Consider the following 21,355-nt stretch of genomic DNA (forward strand, 5'->3'; position numbering starts at 1 on the left):
TGTATTTTAGTAGATAAGGCTTCCTTATTGGAAAGATTTCCTTCTTGTTTCCTATAACGAGTCTCTCTCTCTGCGATGGAGTCTTTCGCAAATCTTAACCTAGACGACGATGATACGCAGCTCCAACCGGACGATAATGATTTTGTTGCTTCGATTGAAAATTCAACGTTTACTCTTATAGGTAAGCTTTTGACAGATCGCCAAATAAATTTCAATGATTTGAAGGCCACAATATCCAATCTATGGCGTCTTGGGGAAGGGGTGTTTTTCAAAGAATTGGAGCTGAAACTCTACTGGATTCAATTTTTCAACCATATCGACCTGCAATATATAATTGATGGAGGTCCTTGGTCATTTAGTAATCACCTGTTGGTGACTCATCTTCTTCAGTTAGGTGAAATCCCGATGGAAGTTTCTTTGTCTTCAGCTCTCTTTTGGATCCAAATTCACAATCTGCCATCTGGTTACATGACATCTTTAACGGTGCAATTATTGGGCCATTTTATGAGTCGGTATGTGAATTATGATACAACTGTTGTTGGTGGAAGCTGGCGGAGCTCCATGTTGGTCAGAGTTGCAATCGATGCGCGGTTACCGCTTAAGAGTTCAAAGCGTGTGGTCATACATGGCAATCAATCCTTTATTATGCACTTCAAATACGAAAAGCCGCCAATCTTCTGCTTTCTGTGTGGTCTGGGCCACAATGAAAAATTCTATAATCGGTTGTTTGATGGAGTCAATCTCACTAGCCGAAACCATGATTTAAATAAAATAAGAGTTTAGATTACATGACATCAATTGTCTAAAGTCTCTTACAAATTTGAAAATCAAACCTTCGGAGGTAAACATGGCTGCCTCAAATGCAACTTCAACAACCAAACTTGTATTTTGGCTGAATAGCAAAACTCAATTCTGCGGCTGGTAATCAACCCCAACACTTAAACATGGGCTTAAATTTGACAATCTAGCGATCACATAATCTTTATAGACCCAAAACAAGCTAAAAATACTAAAGAACACAATATGCAACAATTTACATAGATTTCATCATAAATTTAAAACTCACCTCATGAAAAACATAAAAACTTTTACATGCAAAAATTGAGTCACTCTTAAACAACATGAAAATGTTCTAAACAAACATATTTCAACTACAAAACACTTGCATGAAAGATTTTAAACTTTTTCATCTCTTAGGCAGCTAAGATTTTCAAGAGAACAACTTGGGTCTTTGGGTTGAAATCTTGCAACTTTGTAGAGGTAAAGATCTCAATCTTCATTAATACAATAAGATGAATCAATACTCTTGAGAATATTGATCTTTTAATTTAGAAGTGAAGGAGAAATTAAAAGGAAATTGACAGAGGTTACCTAAGGCCTGAAAATAGAGGAGTTTCCTTCATTTTTTCAGGTTTGAAAGTCTTATATAAGTAAGTTTGCCTGCTAATACTCGGGGGCCAAATCTTGGAAGTTCATGGCTGAACATTAAGACTTCTTGATTTTTTTTTTTTTTCAAAATTTATTTTTAAAATACTTAAAATTATTTTATAAAAAACTCATTTTATCATTTTCTAAAATTTACGATCTCGACATTCTAAATTCCAATAAAAATTTTATCAAAAGCTTGGAATTTGAGTACTGGGGTTTAGCTAAGTGTTATGGAAATGGATTAATTTGAGATTGAATTAAGATAATTAGTGTACCTAAATTATTCGTAAAACTAGAAAACTTATAATTATAAAACATATTAGTTTTTTAATACAATTAACAATAAAAATTCATAAAATTAAGAAAAAAATCTTATAAATTTTAATTTCAGAGGAAATAAAAAAAAAATCTAAACCTTAAAGAAAATTACAATTTCACCCTAAACTATTAAAATTATTAATTAAATTTTAAACTTTTAATTTATTATCAATTCTAACATCGAATTTATTAACATTTACATAGTGTTAAATAACGTGGTAATTTTATTAATATTTAATGACATAAGTAGCAATACGTATATTTAAAAAATATAAAGTTTAGGATTTAATTAATAATAAATTTAATAATGGATAAAATTGTAAAAATTTAAAATGATAGGATTTTTTATGATAACTCTTAAGAAAATGATAATTTCGTCTAAAAGTTTATTGTTTATTAAAATAGGGATTGAATGACCACTATGCTCTTAATCTTATTTTCAATTTTTCAAAATTGTTCCTGAAATTTTAGTTAATAAAATGGAGCGGTTTTGTATTTTAATAAATAAATTAAATATTATATTTAAAAATATAGATATATGTTATGTTTAAATACAACAAATATAATTTTTTATGAATATGTTCCTTTATGTGTCGTAATCTAAATTTTAAGGATTTTTTTGACATATTTATATAGTATATTGTAAATATATTGTTTTTCATGTTTATAATTTGTAAACCAATTGAGTATGTGCAAATCCATTAAATAAAATATATTTTAAATAGAAGTGTTAAAAGATATTTTTATTACCGTTCTTATTAAATAAGTCTCTATATTATAAAAGAAGTCTGCTTAAAGGACAATTTTTCTCCATGCTGTTCTCTAATGGATTCAGTATCAATTTGGAGTTCACATTGACTTCTACCCGTCAAAACCCATGGTTCCAAACACATTATAAACCGTGAATTAGACCATGTAATTTAATCGTATGACATTGCACACACCCAATCTCATGGTATAATCCATCAACCAGTTATACATACTATTTTGTATCACTCCACCTACATTCTTATTTTCTAAATTCCATGGTCTAGCAGACTATTTAACTAATTTAACTATTTTTTCAACAAATAAATATCACCCCGTTCAAGGTCTTTCTAGAGAAGTCATTGAATTTTTTGCATTAGAATAGAAAATGTATTAGATGGCCTACAGTGATGTCTGTAAGTCAATAACTTGATCTTATTGGATAATCTATATATATATATATTCTTACGACTTTTTATTAATTAATTCAATCTTTTTTATTTACACAATTTGATATTTTTTAATAGAAAATTAGAAATATAAAGACTGAAATCTGGATGTACAAAGTAAATATATATTTTTAAAAATCTGGAGCAAGATAAGTCAGGCGATAATTTTATTTATTTATTTATTTATTTACACAATTTTATAATTATTTTGTTTTTATCAAATTTTTTAAGAAAATAGATATTAATTTATTTTTTGTAATGCAAAGCACGCTAATTTCTTTTATATAAATTATGAAAAATTATTTAATTCACCAAACTTACATGTCTTATTACACTTCACATATGTAATGAATAAATTATAAATATAAATATTTAATAAAACATTATATTTATTATACTCTAAACATAATATATATTGTATTTTAAATAAAAAAATTATTATTTAACAAAATAATTGACAGTATTTTGATCATTTAACTTACAATAAATAATAAATTTGAACAAAGTGATCATTATATTTACTTGATCTATTAATTAGATAGTCTTTAATACATAGAAGAAGTTCCTACAAAATTAAAAATAACTGAAAATAATTATAAAAAATTTAAATTAGGATAAATTATATTTTTAATTTTTAAAATTTTATAAAACAATATAATTTAATTTATATATTTCTAAAATTAATTATAAAGTTTATTTTATAATAAAATATTCTGTTTAGATATTAAAAAATAACAAGGGATGGAGCCAGCCCCATTGATAAGGGGGCCAAGCTAGGCTGGCCAATGGTATTGTTGGAGACATCAATTTTCTTATGTTTTATGGGTTTAAAAATATATTAAACCAATAATAAAATGCAAGACCAAACATATAATATTTCAAAGTCTATTTATTCAAGCAATTCAGGGAACTTTTTAACATTGGAGACATTTTTCCTTTTTGGAATTGTGGGCTTTGGTCCCCTAAGCCCTTGAAGGGCTGAATGTAACTTATCTGATTATTTAAATCATCCTAATGCAACAATAGAATTTTCAAATTTCAAACTGATCAAATGGACTAAAAGTAAACCGAAAAAATTATAGACTATAGAATGCTTTTTAATTGTCTAGAATTAAAAAATGGAAAAATTTTGAAGATACTAGATATGAGTTGGAATCAATTCAACGGCTCTCTTTTAATTTTGTGATAATCATTTGCAGATAGAAGATGTTAATGTTAGTAATCCTTTTCTTTGTGATAATCATTTGCAGATAAAAGATGTTAATGCTAGTAATCCTTTTCTTTGTGATAACATATAAAATATAACACTCTCTATAATCGGAACATGTGTTCACGGTCCAATCAGATTTTAGCAATTGTAAAAAATTGACTTTGATAAGAGCCGGATAAAATTATTAAATCCCTATTATTAGATCACTTAAAGATATCACATTTGAAGAGTGAGGAGATGATTCGGGTGAAATATAATTGCCCCCACTCGTAGAGAAGAGGAAAAGAATTGCAAAATATCTGTGACCCCATCTTAAATCTAAACCCCTACTAAAGTCCCCTCGGGCCCAACAGCAAAATTATCCATCCAATGCTCAATTGAATCTTTGTGACTGATGAAAATAGATAGGCGGATCCGACCATAAAAACTCAAAAAACATTGTTGGCTTTAACAACTTTGAAAAAGGCCCTGAACAGGCCTAAAGAATGAGGGAAATCCCATCCGTGGCAAATTGCCTCAAAGTCGCTCATGAACAGAATAGAATTTGGAATCAAAATCCCATGAGTAACTTTGAAAAATTAAAGACAGAATGAAAAAATTTCGAAAAGAGGAAAGAAAGCCCATAGTCTACCTACTTCAAATAAAAGACAAGTTTTCTCCCGGTTTGGGCTTCCACCAAATCAAGAGCAGAAGGAAAGAAAAACAGAGCAATTTGCTCATTACAGTGTGGAGTCTGGATGTAATAAGCCTCTGTGGAAAGAAGAGATCAAAGAAAGGTCTCAGAAACAAAAGACGAGATCGAGGAAAGATCTTAGAAAGAAAAGAAGGGGTGACCCTAGAGACTACTTTCTCTCGTTAGAGAAACGGTATGGGAGCCATGACAGAGAGGACGCATATCTTTGGGATGGAAACTCGGAAAGAGAAGGAAAGAGATGAGAGCAGCTTTTAGGCAGGAGTTGAAGCAAGAACAAGATAGCAAAAGTAAGGGAAAGGGAGAAAGTCTCCAATTTATACCCCAAACTAGGCATTAATACACATTTAAGACGATGCATCTCGGCATCCTAAACGACAGTAGCAATAAACGTGCTCCATAATCATTGCACTCACTTATTATGCATGCCTATGGTGTCTCTTCATAACCCGCAAAATAAAACAGGGCTTAAAGTTGGCAATGAACAGATGAAATAGATTCATTTCTTTAACCATCATAAATAATTCTCGAAGAAGCAAAGCTAAATGATATCTGATAATATATAAAATATAAGACCCTCTATGATTGGGACACGTGTCCAGGTCCAACCAGGCCTTGGTAATCGAAAAAGACCGACTTCAATAAGGATTCGGTAAGTCGAGCATAACCTGATCCGACCTGGAGGTAAATATAAATCTTCAGCGTGATGGTCAGCTTCACTGATCCTCATCGAGGTAATAAATGTGCGTGTTGTCAATTAAGCTAATATGACGTGAACGAATGAACATTTATTAGCGGACTGTCTACTATTAATGAGTAGCCTGACATACCTGCTAAAGGGTATTCCTGTTTGATCCGATGGGATGTGGCGTGGGGATTGTCAGAATGAATCAGGGTATATATACCCTTAAACCAACACAAATTTGACATTCTGAACCTCCCAGAGAGCTTTATACCTTCTCTATTTTCTGGAATCTTAACCAACTCGAACCAAAGTACACAAATCTATTAACTCTCTAACCACCAATCCTGATCCATTAATTTCCCCAATCAACCTAACTTTTGCTCATATATCCGCTGTTGGATATTTTATTTCAAAAGAATCATAAATAATTTAAAATATTTTGAAATAAGTTACAGATTTTAAGTTGGTTAAAAATATTTTTCCACTTTAAGTTATCTTAATCTTTATCCTAACTGAACCATATCTTTAGCTGATATTGTGGATATCTTAATCTTTATCTTAACTGAACCATATTTTTAGCTGATATTATGGATTTGAATGACGTTAAGCACTATAAATAGCAGTGCATTTACGTTATTCAGGATCACAAAAAAAATAAATACTTCTCTTTCTCTCTACTGCTTCTTCTCTATTTTTCTGGATAATTAATAATTGCTGCTGTTCTTGCTCCTGGGTTACTTGTAATTCAGAAGGCTTGTTGAATCCTGGAGGATACTCAACCATAGGCGAATTATCCTTAAGGACAGTGATTATTATCACACCTGAAGCAAATATTCTGCTCATCTTTCATTTAATTTCTATATCTTTTTCTACCACATTCAACAATCTTAAGGATAATGGCTGAAATTACTTCTCCTAACAATACTTCCATTACTGGACCTATTGATCCTTTTGCCACTCGCATTCCAAGTGGTGTTCCTATTGCTATGATGCAACCTGCCATGACAATGTCCAAGCCATTCCCATATGTCTCCAAAATTGAACAGCTCAATGGTGACAATTTCAAACGCTGGCAGGAACGTGTATTTTCAGTTCTTGATATGCATGGAGTTGCTTTTGCTCTCACCGATGCTAAACCTGCAGAAACTTCCAACAAACAATGGGAATTATGGGTTCATGCTAATAAGGTATGTAGGTACACTATTATTAGCACGTTATCTAACAATCTCTTTGATATTTATTGCTCTTATAAAGAAGCAAAACAAATATGGGAGTCCATAATTGCCAAATATACTGCTGAGGATGTTGGCAAACAGAAATTTACTATTGGCAAATTTTACAAATGGGAGATGGTGGATGATAAAGATATAAAGGCACAAATCAATGAATACCACAAATTGATTGAGGACCTGAAATCAGAAAATATAACACTTCAAGAGGAGCTTGTTGCTGGTTTGCTAATTGAAAAATTACCGACTTCGTAGAGCGACTACAAGCAACAACTCAAGCATAAACATAAGCAGCTGTCCCTTTCTGAGCTTATCACTCATATCATCATAGAAGATACAAACAAGAAAGAGATCAAGAAAGCTAAAGAAAAAGAGATCGCTGCCAACGCCAACTTAATCCAAGACAAGCCACACTACCAAAACAAAAGGTATGAAAAGAAATATGATTATAAACCAAAAATTAATAATCCTACTTTTAAGAAAAAAGGTAGTTATTTTGTGTGTGGCAAGCCAGGCCATCATGCACCTCAATGCAGGAAAAGAATGGGGAGAAATGACAATCCTGCTAAACCAAAGGCAAATTTAGTGGAAGCAGATGACATAATTGCTGCGGTCATTTCTCAAGCCAATCTTGTAGCTAATGTGAATGAATGGGTCATAGACTCAGGTGCTACGAGGCACATTTGTGCAAATAGAAGTGCTTTTTCATCCTACACTCAAGCTAGTGCAGGAGAATATTATGTGTTTCTTGGTGACTCAAGGACTACACAAGTTCTTGGAAAAGGCAAAGTGCTTCTTCGTCTCACATCTGGCAAAATTTTGAAACTGAATGAGGTGCTATATGTCCCTGAAATTCGAACTAATCTGATTAATGTGTTTGTAGGTGATAAGCAGTTGTCGAAGCCGTAAAAAATAAATCTATTAAACAATCAACAATAAACTTGTAGATAGTGGCAATAGGGTCGAACCACAGGGAATTGACACAAATGATTTTCCTAATAATGACTAGGTCAAGTAAATAACAAGTAATTAAAAGAGGGGGGTTTGATTTGATGAGTTAAAACTAAATAGCAAAAGAAAGCAATAATGTAAAGATGAGTAAATCAATAAGAGAGAAGCTTCTAGTTGAAGTATGGATCTATTTCAGATTGTTTAGAATTGATCATTGATTCTTTAACACTCCTATTTATTCCAATAAATTAGTTTAGGATGTGGAAGACGCTTCTCACAATCCAAATTCCTCCTTAGTTCTAGTTTGATTAGGAAACGTTCGCTAATCAAACACTAGTTAACAAGTTGCCAAGGAACGTCCTTGGGGCCTTTGGCATCGAACAACTGTTAACTGCATTAAGACTTAGAGAAACCTAATTCTATCCTTGCCAACCGCGTGGTCAAGTTTAGATCATGCAACTTGATTAAATGTGAGTTTAAATATTCTAAGCAATTACGGACCTAAATTATTTAAACAATTGTTACTCAAGCAATTAAAAGCAATGGGCCCTTATTGATTCTAAAAGTAAAGCAACAATTATAGAAAGATCAAATTGCATAAATATTGGAAATAAATAGAAGTTTAACAATGGAGATTTAAATCTCCCAATTCATCACAAAATCTGAAATTCACCAACTTCAACTAGAAAAGAATGAATTTAGCCACTCATGGTGACTAAAATACATAAAAGATGAAAAGAAAAGAAAGAAGAGCAGCTGCAGAGTTTCTGGCGAGGGAGAAGATGCTCCCTTCCTGATCAGAAGGTGATCCTTTTATAGCTGAAGAATTCTATCTATCTAGGGTTTTGAAATCCCTTTTTGATTTGGTGTTTGACTCCTCTTTTGATGTTGAATTTAATTGCAATTGGAATTCCTTGGATGAGAAACTCTTTCGTGGCTCTTGGTTTTATGTTGGCAGTGATTGGGTTGGATTTGGACTTCTAAAAATTCGGATTTCTGTTTTCTGCCCAATTTTCCGCTCTGCTGTCAGTTTCTGCTGTCAAAGTGATTTGCCCGGTGATTTGAGTATTTTGGGCAAATCACTGACCCAATCACTTTTCTGTAAGTCAGTCCAGTTTTTTGTTCTCTGTCTTCTGCGAGTGATTTGGCCAATGTCTTCGAGTGTCTTGGGCAAATCACTTGCCCATATCACTTCTGCCTGTTGCCTCCAGGTTTCTGCTGTCAAAGTGATTTGCCCGGTGATTTGAGTGTTTTGGGCAAATCACTGACCCAATCACTTTTCTGTCAATTTTCTGCACTTTTTCTCCAATTTTCCAATTTCTTCCTTTTCTGTAAAAACAAGATAAAAACCATAAATTAAACTAAAAAATGTGTAAATAAACAATAATAATTATGATAAAAATGTGGCTAAATTATACTTGATCAGTAGGTAAGGGATATTGTAATAATGGACTGTTTGTATTGAATGTTTCCAAGATTGTTAATGATGAAAATGTTGATTCTTTTGCTTACTTGGTTGATTCTTTTAAATTATGGCATGATAGGATGGGTCATGTAAGTTTACCTTATATTAAGAAGATGCATGGAATTATACTTATATCTAATATTAATAATTCATGCTTAGATAAATGTGAAGTATGTGCTGAATCAAAACAAACAAAGAAAACTTGTGCTTTTATTTTTAGAGAAACTGAATTATTAAATTTGATTCATACTGATTTAGGAGATTTAAAACAAACTATGACTAGAGGTGGAAAAAGATATTATATAACTTTTATTGATGATTTTTCTAGATATACTAAAGTATATTTATTAAAAAATAAAGATGAAGTCTTTGACATGTTTCTAGTATATAAAAATGAAGTAGAAAATCAATTAAATAGAAAAATTAAAAGAATTAGATCAGATAGAGGAGGTGAATATGTCTTACTAAATGATTATTGTGAAAAATATGGCATAATCCACGAAATTACTCCACCATATTCACCTAAATCAAATGGGATAGCAGAAAGAAAAAAAATAGAACTTTAAAGGAAATGATGAATTGTTTACTTGTTAGTTTTAATGCACCAGATAATCTATGGGGTGAAGCCATTTTTTGCATATCACTTACAAAATAGAATTACTTATAAAAAAACTGGTATTACACCTTATGAATTATGGAAGGGTTATCCTCCAAACTTAAAATATTTAAAAGTGTGGGGGTGTTTAGCCAAAGTTATGCTTCCTGAACCAAAGAAAAGAAAAATTGATGCAAAAACTTCTGATTTTTTATTTATTGGTTATGCTAATTGTAGTGCTGCATATAGATTTGGAGGATAACCCTTTTAAATATTTAAGAAGATGCATGGAATTATGGAAGGGTCATGTAAGTTTACCTTATATTAAGAAGATGCATGGAATTATACTTATATCTAATATTAATAATTCATGCTTAGATAAATGTGAAGTATGTGCTGAATCAAAACAAACAAAGAAAACTTGTGCTTTTATTTTTAGAGAAACTGAATTATTAAATTTGATTCATACTGATTTAGGAGATTTAAAACAAACTATAACTAGAGGTGGAAAAAGATATTATATAACTTTTATTGATGATTTTTCTAGATATACTAAAGTATATTTATTAAAAAATAAAGATGAAGTCTTTGACATGTTTCTAGTATATAAAAATGAAGTAGAAAATCAATTAAATAGAAAAATTAAAAGAATTAGATTAGATAGAGGAGGTGAATATGTCTTACTAAATGATTATTGTGAAAAATATGGCATAATCCACGAAATTACTCCACCATATTCACCTAAATCAAATGGGATAGCAGAAAGAAAAAAAATAGAATTTTAAAGGAAATGATGAATTGTTTACTTGTTAGTTTTAATGCACTAGATAATCTATGGGGTGAAGCCATTTTTTGCATGTCACTTACAAAATAGAATTACTTATAAAAAAACTGGTATTACACCTTATGAATTATGGAAGGGTTATCCTCCAAACTTAAAATATTTAAAAGTGTGGGGGTGTTTAGCCAAAGTTATGCTTCCTGAACCAAAGAAAAGAAAAATTGATGCAAAAACTTCTGATTTTTTATTTATTGGTTATGCTAATTGTAGTGCTGCATATAGATTTCTTATGCTCAAAAGTGATGTTTTGGATTGTAACACTATTATTAAAACTAAAAATGCTGAGTTTTTTGAAAACATTTTTCCTCTGAGAAATAAAGTTGTTTCTAATGCATCTGTTAGTGGAAATATAAATGAAAGTGAAGTTGAAGAGTTAAGAAGATCAAAAAGACAAAGAAAAGAAAAATCATTTGGAAATGATTTTTATGCTTATCTTTTGGAAGATGATCCTTTAACTTTTTCAGATACAATTTCTTCTTCTAATGCATTATTTTGGAAAGAAGCTATTAAAGTTGAAATTGATTCTATTTTACAAAACAATACTTGGAAACTTGTTGATCTACCACATGGAGCAAAACCAATTGGTTGCAAATGGATTTTCAAAAAGAAATTAAATCTTGATGGTTCAATTGATAAATACAAAGCTAGACTTGTTGCAAAAGGTTTTACTCAAGAACAAAACATTGACTATTTTGATACATATGCTCCTGTTACTAGAATTTCTTCAATTAGAATTTTAATTGCTTTAGCTTCTATTTACAAACTTTATATCCATCAGATGGATATAAAAACTGCATTTTTAAATGGTGATTTGGAAGAAGAGATTTACATGGTACAACCAGAAAGTTGTGTTGTTTTAGGCCAAGAAAATAAAGTATGTAAATTGCTTAAATCTTTATATGGTTTAAAACAAGTACCAAAACAATGGCATGAAAAATTTGACCAAGTTTTGTTAAGTAATGGTTTTTCTTCTATTGAGGTTGATAAATGTGTTTATACAAAACTTATTGGAAATGATTGTGTAATTATATGCTTATATGTGTATGATATGCTCATTTTTTGTTCATGTCTTGATATAGTTTAAGAAACAAAACAATTTTTATCTTCTAAATTTGAAATGAAAGACATAGGAGAAGCTAAAGTAATTTTGGGTGTGAAAATTGTACAAAATGATCATGAGTTAATGTTGACTCAAGAACATTATGTTGAAAAACTTCTAAAGAAATTTGAGAATTTTGATATGAAACCTGTAAACACTCCATTTGATGCTAACAGTCAGTTAAAGAAAAATGTTGGAGATGCTGTATCCCAGTCTAAATATGCTCAAATTATTAGAATTTTAATTCATTTGATGAATTTTACTCGATCAGATATAGCTTATGTAGTGTGTAGACTGAGCAGGTACACTCAAAGTCCTAAACATGATCATTGGAATGCTTTGGTACGTTTAATGAAATATTTGAGAAGTATCATAAATTATGATATTCTATATAGTGGATTTCCCGCTATGCTAGAGGGGTAAAAGGAAATTATAAAAAATGTATTTTGTTATAATTGAATGTAGCTCAGTATATCAATGAGCTAAATTACACAGCTTTAAATAAGTAGAAAAACAACCATAGTAGCAAATAAACAGGAGAAAATAACTGAACTAACTTAGGCAATCAAACTCATCACTCGCAGAATCATAACCACTTAGACACATTCAAAGTAAAACATATTTACAAAAATACACCTTATCACTCCAATGCTCTAGCACACGGCAATCACCTTATTACTCCAGAGGGATGAACACATCCTTATAACTCCTTAAGCTATTATCCCCCCTCAAACTTTGTCGGGGCTGAAGACAAAGTTTGTGTCGAAATTGAGCCAGGCGAGCTTTAGTCATTGACTTAGTAAATATGTCAGCCAGTTGGAAAGTGGACGGAATGTGCTTAGTGATTAAGACCCCTTGAGCAACTCGTTCTCTCACATAATGATAGTCCAAAGCTATGTGTTTGCTACGGGCATGAAGAACCGGATTAACAGTCAAATATAAAGCACTTAAGTTATCACCATAAAGTATAGGTGGATTACGTTGAGGAACTCGTAAATCATCCAACAGATATCCTAACCAAGTTAGCTCTGCGGCGGCATGAGCCATAGCTCGATACTCTGCTTCGGTGCTGGAACGGGCAACAGTAGTCTGTTTCTTGGCACACCAAGAAACAATATTAGACCCTAGAAAAGTGCAGTAACCAGTTGTGGAACGTCTTATCAGCTGACAGCCGGCCCAGTCTGCATCAGAAAAAGCAGAAAGAGCAAGTGACGTATCTGCTGTAAGAGAAAGACCTAAGCCAAGAGTGCCTTTTAAATAATGTAAAATACGGCGAACATATTTGAGGTGGGACATGTGAGGAGAGTGCATAAATTGGGAAACATAATTAACACTAAAAGAAAGGTCTGGACGGGTAAGCGTGAGATACTGCAATGACCCTACAAGCACACGAAAATAACTTGGATCATCAACAGGTGTGTCAACGGATGTAGACACCGATTTTTGAACCAATGGCGTGGGCATAGGCTGGCATTCTAGCATTTGAGCACGCTCCAAAATGGAATAGGCATAATGAGTCTGGGATAAATGAAGTCCAGTGGTTGTGGATTGAACCTGAATGCCCAAGAAGTGATGTAAAGGACCAAGATCTTTCATAGAAAATTCTGAATTTAAAACCTGCAAAAATGACTGAACAAGAGTAATGGAAGAGCCTGTAAGAAGCATATCATCAACATAAATTAGAAGAATTAAAGTACCAGCTGCCGAATGGAAAACAAATAGAGAAGGATCTGCAAGACTACAATAAAACCCATATTTCAGTAAAAAAACACTCAGTCTATCAAACCAGGCACGCGGCGCCTGTTTCAATCCATAAAGAGCTCGTTGGAGCTTACAAACATAGGAAGGATTATTAGAATCAATCATTCCTGGTGGCTGTTCCATATAAATATTCTCAGAAATAAATCCATGCAAGAAAGCATTTTTCACATCTAACTGACGAATAGGCCAATGCCTGACCAACGCAACAGTTAAAACCAAACGAATTGTGCCCGATTTAATAACAGGGGAAAACGTTTCAGTGTAATCTACACCGTCTAGTTGATGAAACCCTTTACCAACAAGACGGGCCTTTAACCTATCTAAAGTGCCATCTGGTTTCAACTTAGCTTTATACACCCATTTACACCCTATAACATGCAAATCAGATGTACGGGGAACCAAAGTCCAAGTCTTATTTCTAGTCAAGGCATTAAATTCATCAAGCATAGCAGTTTTCCAACCATTATGAGCAAGAGCATGTTTAACATTTTTTGGTTCAGGCGGAATAACAGAAGACATAGTAACATTCAAAGCATATCGTGGATTGGGTTTAACAATACCTGATTTTGAACGAGTAATCATAGAATGATTAGGTGCTATATCCTCAACATGCTCCTCAGGTACATTAATTTCAGCTAAAGAAGAATTACCTGCTCCTGCACTAACCGAATCACCTATGTGTAGAACCTCTAAAGACTGCTCCTGTTGTGCACTAGATTCAATCATGTGCTGATCCGTGATGGGTTGATCATAGAGCAACGGAGCGGCAACAGGAAGCTCCTTTGGTTCCTGGTCTTGAATCAACTCGGCTTCTGGTTGTTCTGCAAATACCTCAACTGCAGAAAACTGATTGGCCAGTACATCTGAAGTATAAGACAGAACGTGTTCTGTTAATTGGTGTTGAGATGTTGTAGATGAACCAGCTTCCTGAGCTGCTGCTGGTACAATAGCAGTTTGGTCCGTTTGCAAGGGCTGTCCAGCAGACACAGCAGTGGCTGTTTGTTGAGCAGCTAGTGGGTCAGCTGGTGACTGTAACACTACTGCTGACTGTGTGCCTGCTGCTGGCGGGGGCAGCACATCAGACTCTTCTTCACACGGCAAAATACCTGCTACATCAACAGCTGAAATAAATGGTGCACATTCCTGTAAACTAAGAGAAGAATCAGTTACATTAGTTTGGGTATTTAAACCAGAACAATCAGGTAGCCAAGAATTCATAATTTTAAGAGCAAAGGATTTATCAAAAGATGACGACTTGAAAGGAAAAACTGCCTCATCAAAACTTACATGACGGCTTATGATAAATTTTTTAGTTCTAGGGTTAAAGCATTTATAACCTTTGTGTTTTTCACTGTAACCAACAAAAACACATAAGCAAGATTTTGGATCAAACTTATGACTTCTAGAATCCCAAATGTATGGAAAGCACTTCGAACCAAAGACCCGTAATGAACTATAATCAAAATGGAATCCATGTAGCATATAAAATGGTGTCTCTTTGCCCAACACAGTAGTAGGTAACCTATTCAAAAGAAAGACAGCAGTCTGAAAAGCCTCTACCCACATACATAACGGCATATGGCTATGGTACATCATAGTTAAACCTAGTTCACGTATTACTCGATGTCGCCGTTCAACGGCACCTGTTTGTTCAGGAGTATATGGACATGAAATGTGATGTTTTATGCCATGTGCAAGAAAATGAGAAGACAAAGCATTATTAACAAACTCACCTCCTCCATCGGAATGAAAAACTTTAATTCGCTTCCCAAATTGTCGAAATATAAATTGTTCAAATGCTAAATAAGTAACAAAGAAATCAGATTTCTTCTTTAAAGGAACTATCCAAGAATATTTTGAAAAGTCATCAACAAAACATGCATAAAACTTAAACTTAGAAAAAGAAATTACAGGGGCTGGTCCCCATAGATCACAATGAATCTTATCAAAACTAGATGAACTAGTATGTTCTGAAGAATTAAAAGGAAACTTACTCAATTTGCCTAACTGGCAACTATCACACAAAAACTTAGATTGCAATGAACCTTTTACATCAACTAGATTTTTATTAAATAAAACTGAAACTGCAGAAGCTTGTGGGTGTCCTAATTGTTGATGCCAAATCTCAGCGGTACCAGTCCTAAACCGATTCGAGAAATAAGCTGTAGGTACTCCAGACAACGTATACAAATTACGCCTCCTTGGTCCTGTTAAGAGCACCTGTCCCGTTTCCCGATCCTTTACATTAATAGACACGTTAGAGAATTCACAGTTTACAGGATATTCATCAGTCAGTTGGCTAATGGATAACAAGTTCTGTTTTAAATCAGGAACAGATAACACATTAGAGATAGGCAAATTATATTTTTGGTTTAAACAGGCTGTACCTACACCATCAATTGGCAGGAAGGTACCATCCCCTATCGTAATCGAATCAGGTCCATGATACTTATCAATATTTTTTAGAAGAAGTTTGTTACCTGTCATGTGATCAGACGCGCCCGAATCAGCTACCCAGTCTGTTTCCACGACTCCATTGTTAAGCGTGAGAGCTGCAAGGGCTTGTGGAGGATCTTCACGTTGTGCTTTAGATATCCACCAGCAGATTTTGGCTATATGCCCCTTTTTGCCACAGTATTGGCAAATTTCATCCTTATAAAGTTCCCATTCAGCGGGAGTCATTCTTCGCTGACCAGGTGGTGGAGGGCGACGTTGAGAGGAGTATGATCCTCTGTTCTGACCCTGTCCTCGAGTTTGTTGGGCCTGAAACCCCCGTCCATGAGAATCGAAATTGTTGCGTCAATTCGAACTGGAATTGGCTTGTTTCTGTTGATTACCATAAAAGGCAACATGCGCGATCTGGTCAAGCGCAGAATCCGACTGATTGGAGAACCAACTTCGCCTCTGATCCAGATTTTTTAATTGGGAAACCAGCTCGTTGTAACTTGGCCGTGGTGGTTTGAGCATGGTGGTGGTGAAGGTCTCATATTGCGGACCTAAACTTGTGAGAAGACAGAAGATCTTTTCATCGTCTGGAACTTTCTTCCCGATTGCAGCCAGATTATCACAAATCTCCTTAAACAAGCGTAAGTGCTCTGTGATTGTCTTATTTTCATCTTTTCGAAAATAAGTTAGCTGTTGGCGTAGGGTAAATACCCTTTCTTGTGAATCTTGTGCATAGGCCTCTTTTAATGCACTCCAAACAGCACACACAGTTTCTAGCCCAATGACAAGTCCCAGAGATTCTTCGCTAAGGGTTCCGTAGATCCACCCTCGAAGCAATCGATCGGACTTTTGCCATGTCTTAAATTCATTTGACTGCTGTGGTTGATAATTTTCTGGAATTGGTGTTGGAGGAGGAGTGAATTTCTGATCTGCTGGAAATTCCGCCACTAAATGATCGGATAATTCTTGACTCTCAGCTAAACTCAACACCTGTTCTCTCCAAAGTTGGTAATTGGTTTGTTTCAGCTTTAGTGTAACGAAATTCGCTACATTCAAGGTAGAAGAAGCCATGGTGAGTGGACAGAAAGAAAAGAAAAAAAAAAAGCGATACTTTTGCTCTTTCTGGCTTTGATACCAAAAGGAAATTATAAAGAAATGTATTTTATTATAATTGAATGTAGCTCAGTATATCAATGAGCTAAATTACACAGCTTTAAATAAGTAGAAAAACAACCATCACTACAAAAAAACAAGGTATCAGTGACGGATTTAGCAACGGAAGTAACTTCCGTCGGAAAAAAAAAATTTAGCGACGGAATTAGCGACGGATCAGCGACGAATACTTTATGTTTAATTTTCTGACGGATTAGCGACGGATTTTTAAAATATTAGCGACGGAATTTATTCCGTCGCTAATCCGTCAGAAAAAGCAAACAATATAAAAGCAAAAACCTAATCTTCTTTTCATCTCTTTTAATTTCAGCCACCCTTTCCTCTTCTCTCTGCCCCTCAGCACCCATTCGTGCTTCTTGCCACTCTCGCCGCCGCCGCTGTTCCCCTCTCCGCCGCCGCCTTTTACTCGCCGTCGCTGTCCCCTCTCCGTCGCTGTCGCTGCTCATCCCGTGGGTGTTGCGCTCCTCTCTCTGTCGCCGTCGCTGCTCATCCCGTGGGTGTCGCGCTCCCCTCTCTGTCGCCGTCGCTGTCCCCTCTCCGTCCCCTCTCCATCGCCGTCGCTGTCGCTGCTCATCCCGTGGGTGTCGCGCTCCTCTCTCCGTCGTCGTCGCTGTGGCTGCTCATCCCGTGGGTGTCGCGCTCCCCTCTCCGTCGCCGTCGCTGTCCCCTCGCCGTTGCCGCCGTTGCCACCCGCTGCTGCAGCTGCCGATCGTCGCCACTCCAGGTAAGTGTGTGTGTGTGTGCTGTGATGAGTGAATGTGTTATTGAATTGAAAGCATGTTAAATTATTTCAATAAAAAAAAATTAATTGAATTAATGTGTTATTGAATGGATTTAATAAGCTCATAGTGCATTGCGGTCTAGTTTGTTGATGAAAACAATAGAGGTAGTCAATATGGGACAGCTTGGGAGCAAATAGTCAAAGTATATTTTCCCAGCCTTAGCTTAGTTAGAAAGAATCCCACTGGAACCCCACCTAGTTACCTTCTTGGAAGTTGCCACTGTGCACTGATGAAGTCATCTATGTAATAATTTTTAATTATTATCAATTGGTTTGTTTACTCACAGTTGCATTTTTTTTACTCTTCTGTAGAGGAAAATGGTTTTACTCTTTCCAACACATTTTTGTTGTGCTCCTCTCTTTTTTCTGCTGCTGGTTTGGATTTTCTTCATACATAGTTTTATGAGTTTTTATTAAAATTCAAGGTTTATGGCTGTCCCTTCAATAATACGGTACCTAAAATTGAATCAAGTTTTTTTTCTTGAAGTGTGTTATTGAATGGATTCAATAATTTATAGATATTTTATATATGTAAATATTCTTATAATTAATTAAAAATATTCTTATCGGTTTAATTTGATTCGATTTATTGAATTAATTGAATTAATGTGTTATTGAATGAATTCAATAATTTATAGATATTTTATATATGTAAATATTCTTATAATTAATTAAAAATATTCTTATCGGTTTAATTTGATTCGATTTATTGAATTAATTGAATTAATGTGTTATTGAATGGATTCAATAATTTATAGATATTTTATATATGTAAATATTCTTATAATTAATTAAAAATATTCTTATCGGTTTAATTTGATTCGATTTATTTCAAATTTTGATTTGGTTCGATCTTTAAAAAATTTATAGTTCGATTTTCAATTTTTTTTAATACGATTCGATTTTTTTATTGTTAATTGAAACTAATGGATAATTATTTTTTCAGATGCCTCGAAGAGCAGTATCATCTAGAGGTAGAGGACATAGCCAGCAGCTCTCTACGAATGAAACAGATGAGCCAGTACAGATGCAAGAGGAAACACTGGAGCACACTCCAGCAGCATTAGAGGGACAAGCAAACGCATCATCATCATCATCAGTTCGAACTAGAGGTCCGAACTTGGGACATCCTATCCCATCAAACCCGTCTGATCGGCAATTGATCAGATTGAAAGGAAATGTGTAAGTCATATACAACTTTTTGCTATTGATTTAATATGTATTATTACTTACAACTACTAATTATGTATAAAAATATTGTAGCTTTTTAGATTCCACAGTTACTAGATCAATCAATAATGACATTAAGATGCGCTACACTGCTCCATGGAAAACTTGGTCAGAAATACCTTTAAAGACAAAAGACGAGCTCTTCTGACTTTTTCGGGTAAATACAATTTATATTCTAAAATTTCTAAATGCATTTTAAGTTTTTTAAATTTACATAACACTAATTATTGTTTGTAGAGTCGATATGTATGGGATGAGAGTGAAGAAGATATGATTCGAACTGCTTGGGAAAAGGTAGGAAAAGAAAGACTGCGAGACATTCTTAATAGAGTTAGGAGTGAATTGTTGCGTAAGCACAAGAAGACAGATATTGCTTATCTATACAATTTAGGACCAGATTGGATGGAGGCAGAGATATGGAATGCACTTGTTGCATATTGGAGTACACCAGAGTGGAGAAAGAAATCAAAAGCTGGTAAAGCAAATAGAAACGTAGAAAAAGATGGGACTATTACGAAACACTCTTGTGGTTCAATAAAACTGGAGGTTCATGAGAATAGATTGGTATAACTTTTTTATTCCTTACTTTTATTTATACAATTCTGTTTTTATATAAATGCCTAGATATTATTCGTGCATATTGTGTTGTGGTGCATCTTGTGTTGTGTGATTATTTCTTTTTTGTAGGCAAAGAAGTTAGGTAGGCAACCAACTCAACTTGAACTATTTCGTGCCACTCACACGAAAAAGGGGAGTCAAGGTGTTTTCATTGATGGAAAATCACAACGAGTTGATGTAAGTTAGTTTTTGTTTATTTATCGTTATCACATTATTTTTCTATTTGTTATGTTATCATTAGTTGTGTATGGTGCATGAAATGTTGATTATGTTTTCTTTTTTTACTTAGGGAGCTTATTTGACTGCCATTGCTGAAAATGTGAATGACAATTGTGATAGTCAGTCTGCTTTTGATTTGAATAAGTGGATGGAAATTTCTGGAAGTAGTAAAGGGAGGGTTTATGGTTTTGGATCTTCTGATATTGCAAAATCTGGAACTCCAACTACCTCTTTCTCATGCACATCAGCTCATCCTGGAGGACCTTCTCAAACTATGTTTTCTTTAGAGGAGGTTGAACAAATATTAGAGCAAAACCGGGTCAAAATGAAACAAGACATGGAGCAAATGCAAGAGCAAATGCGAGTGCAGATAGAAAAGCAAATAAAAGATCAGATGAAATCATTGAATAACAAAAAAAGATCTTCATCGCATAATCCAACTGCAGATTGTACTTCTCTATCAGATGGTTCAACAAATTCATAGATTAGTTTTTAGTTTTATGAACATTGTTAAGTATAATTGATTTATTTTAAATTTTATGACGATTGTTAAGTATTATGAATTTATTTTAAATTTTATGAACATTGTTAAATATTATGAATTTATTTTAAATATTCTGAATATTATTGAGTATTATGAACATTACTTATAATTATTATGAATGATATTTAATTTATATTTAATATGATTCTTAATTATAAATTATTTGATTATACAGGGAATATGTAAATAAAAACAGGGAATTATTTTTTGTGATCGAAATTTAACAGATTAGCGACGGATTTGTGAGAAAATTTTTTAAAATACGTTAATATTTCCAACGGATTTCCGACGGAAAATTTTCGTCTCTAATTATTTTCGACGGAACGTTCATCGGATAAATTGGAATTTCCGACGGATTTAGCGACAAACTTTTTCGTCGCTAAATTTTTCCGACTGAATTTTCCTTCGAAAAATCCGTCGGAAAAAATTAGCGACATGACTTTAAGCGACGGACTTGAGTTCGTCGCAAATCCGTCGCTGAAAGTTTCAGCGACGGATTTTTGACTTTCAGCGACGGAAAAATCCGTCACTGATAGACTGTTTTTTTGTAGTGCATAGTAGCAAATAAACAGGAGAAAATAACTGAACTAACTTAGGCAATCAAACTCATCACTCGCAGAATCATAACCACTTAGACACATTCAAAGTAAAACATATTTACAAAAATACACCTTATCACTCCAATGCTCTAGCACACGACAATCACCTTATTACTCCAGAGGGATGAACACATCCTTATAACTCCTTAAGCTATTAGGGTATAGCGATGCAAATTGAATTTCAGATTCAGATGAGAACAAATCCACTAGTGGTTATATTTTCACCCTAGGTGGTAGAGCAATATCGTGGAAATCAGCAAAATAAACTGTTATTGCT

General features: G+C 33.8%; 1 protein-coding gene and 1 long non-coding RNA gene across 2 annotated transcripts; both read left to right on the forward strand.

Moving 5' to 3' along the window:
* Nucleotides 1-18,792: 18,792 nt before the first annotated feature.
* LOC122725080 lies at nt 18,793-19,483 on the forward strand. Its single transcript, XR_006352489.1, has 3 exons — nt 18,793-19,050; nt 19,132-19,255; nt 19,336-19,483. It is a non-coding gene; the product is annotated as an uncharacterized LOC122725080 (long non-coding RNA).
* A 6-nt stretch (nt 19,484-19,489) lies between these two features.
* LOC110626370 lies at nt 19,490-20,528 on the forward strand. The gene is made up of 3 exons (XM_021772213.2): nt 19,490-19,662; nt 19,786-19,893; nt 20,006-20,528. Exons 1-3 carry the CDS (start codon nt 19,501-19,503, stop codon nt 20,417-20,419), a joined length of 684 nt encoding a protein of 227 aa, XP_021627905.2. The 5' UTR covers nt 19,490-19,500; the 3' UTR covers nt 20,420-20,528.
* The last annotated feature ends 827 nt before the right edge of the window (nt 20,529-21,355 follow it).

This window comes from Manihot esculenta, chromosome 11, assembly GCF_001659605.2.
Source record: "Manihot esculenta cultivar AM560-2 chromosome 11, M.esculenta_v8, whole genome shotgun sequence".
NCBI lineage: Eukaryota > Viridiplantae > Streptophyta > Magnoliopsida > Malpighiales > Euphorbiaceae > Manihot > Manihot esculenta.

What these genes read in the sequence shown, in the direction of transcription:
- LOC110626370 (XM_021772213.2), top strand. Translation starts at nt 19,501, where the DNA reads ATGGAGGCAGAGATATGGAATGCACTTGTTGCATATTGGAGTACACCA. An exon ending in AGGTTCATGAGAATAGATTG is followed by an intron (nt 19,663 to 19,785) that starts GTATAACTTTTT and finishes TCTTTTTTGTAG; the next exon opens with GCAAAGAAGTTAGGTAGGCA. An exon ending in GAAAATCACAACGAGTTGAT is followed by an intron (nt 19,894 to 20,005) that starts GTAAGTTAGTTT and finishes TTTTTTACTTAG; the next exon opens with GGAGCTTATTTGACTGCCAT.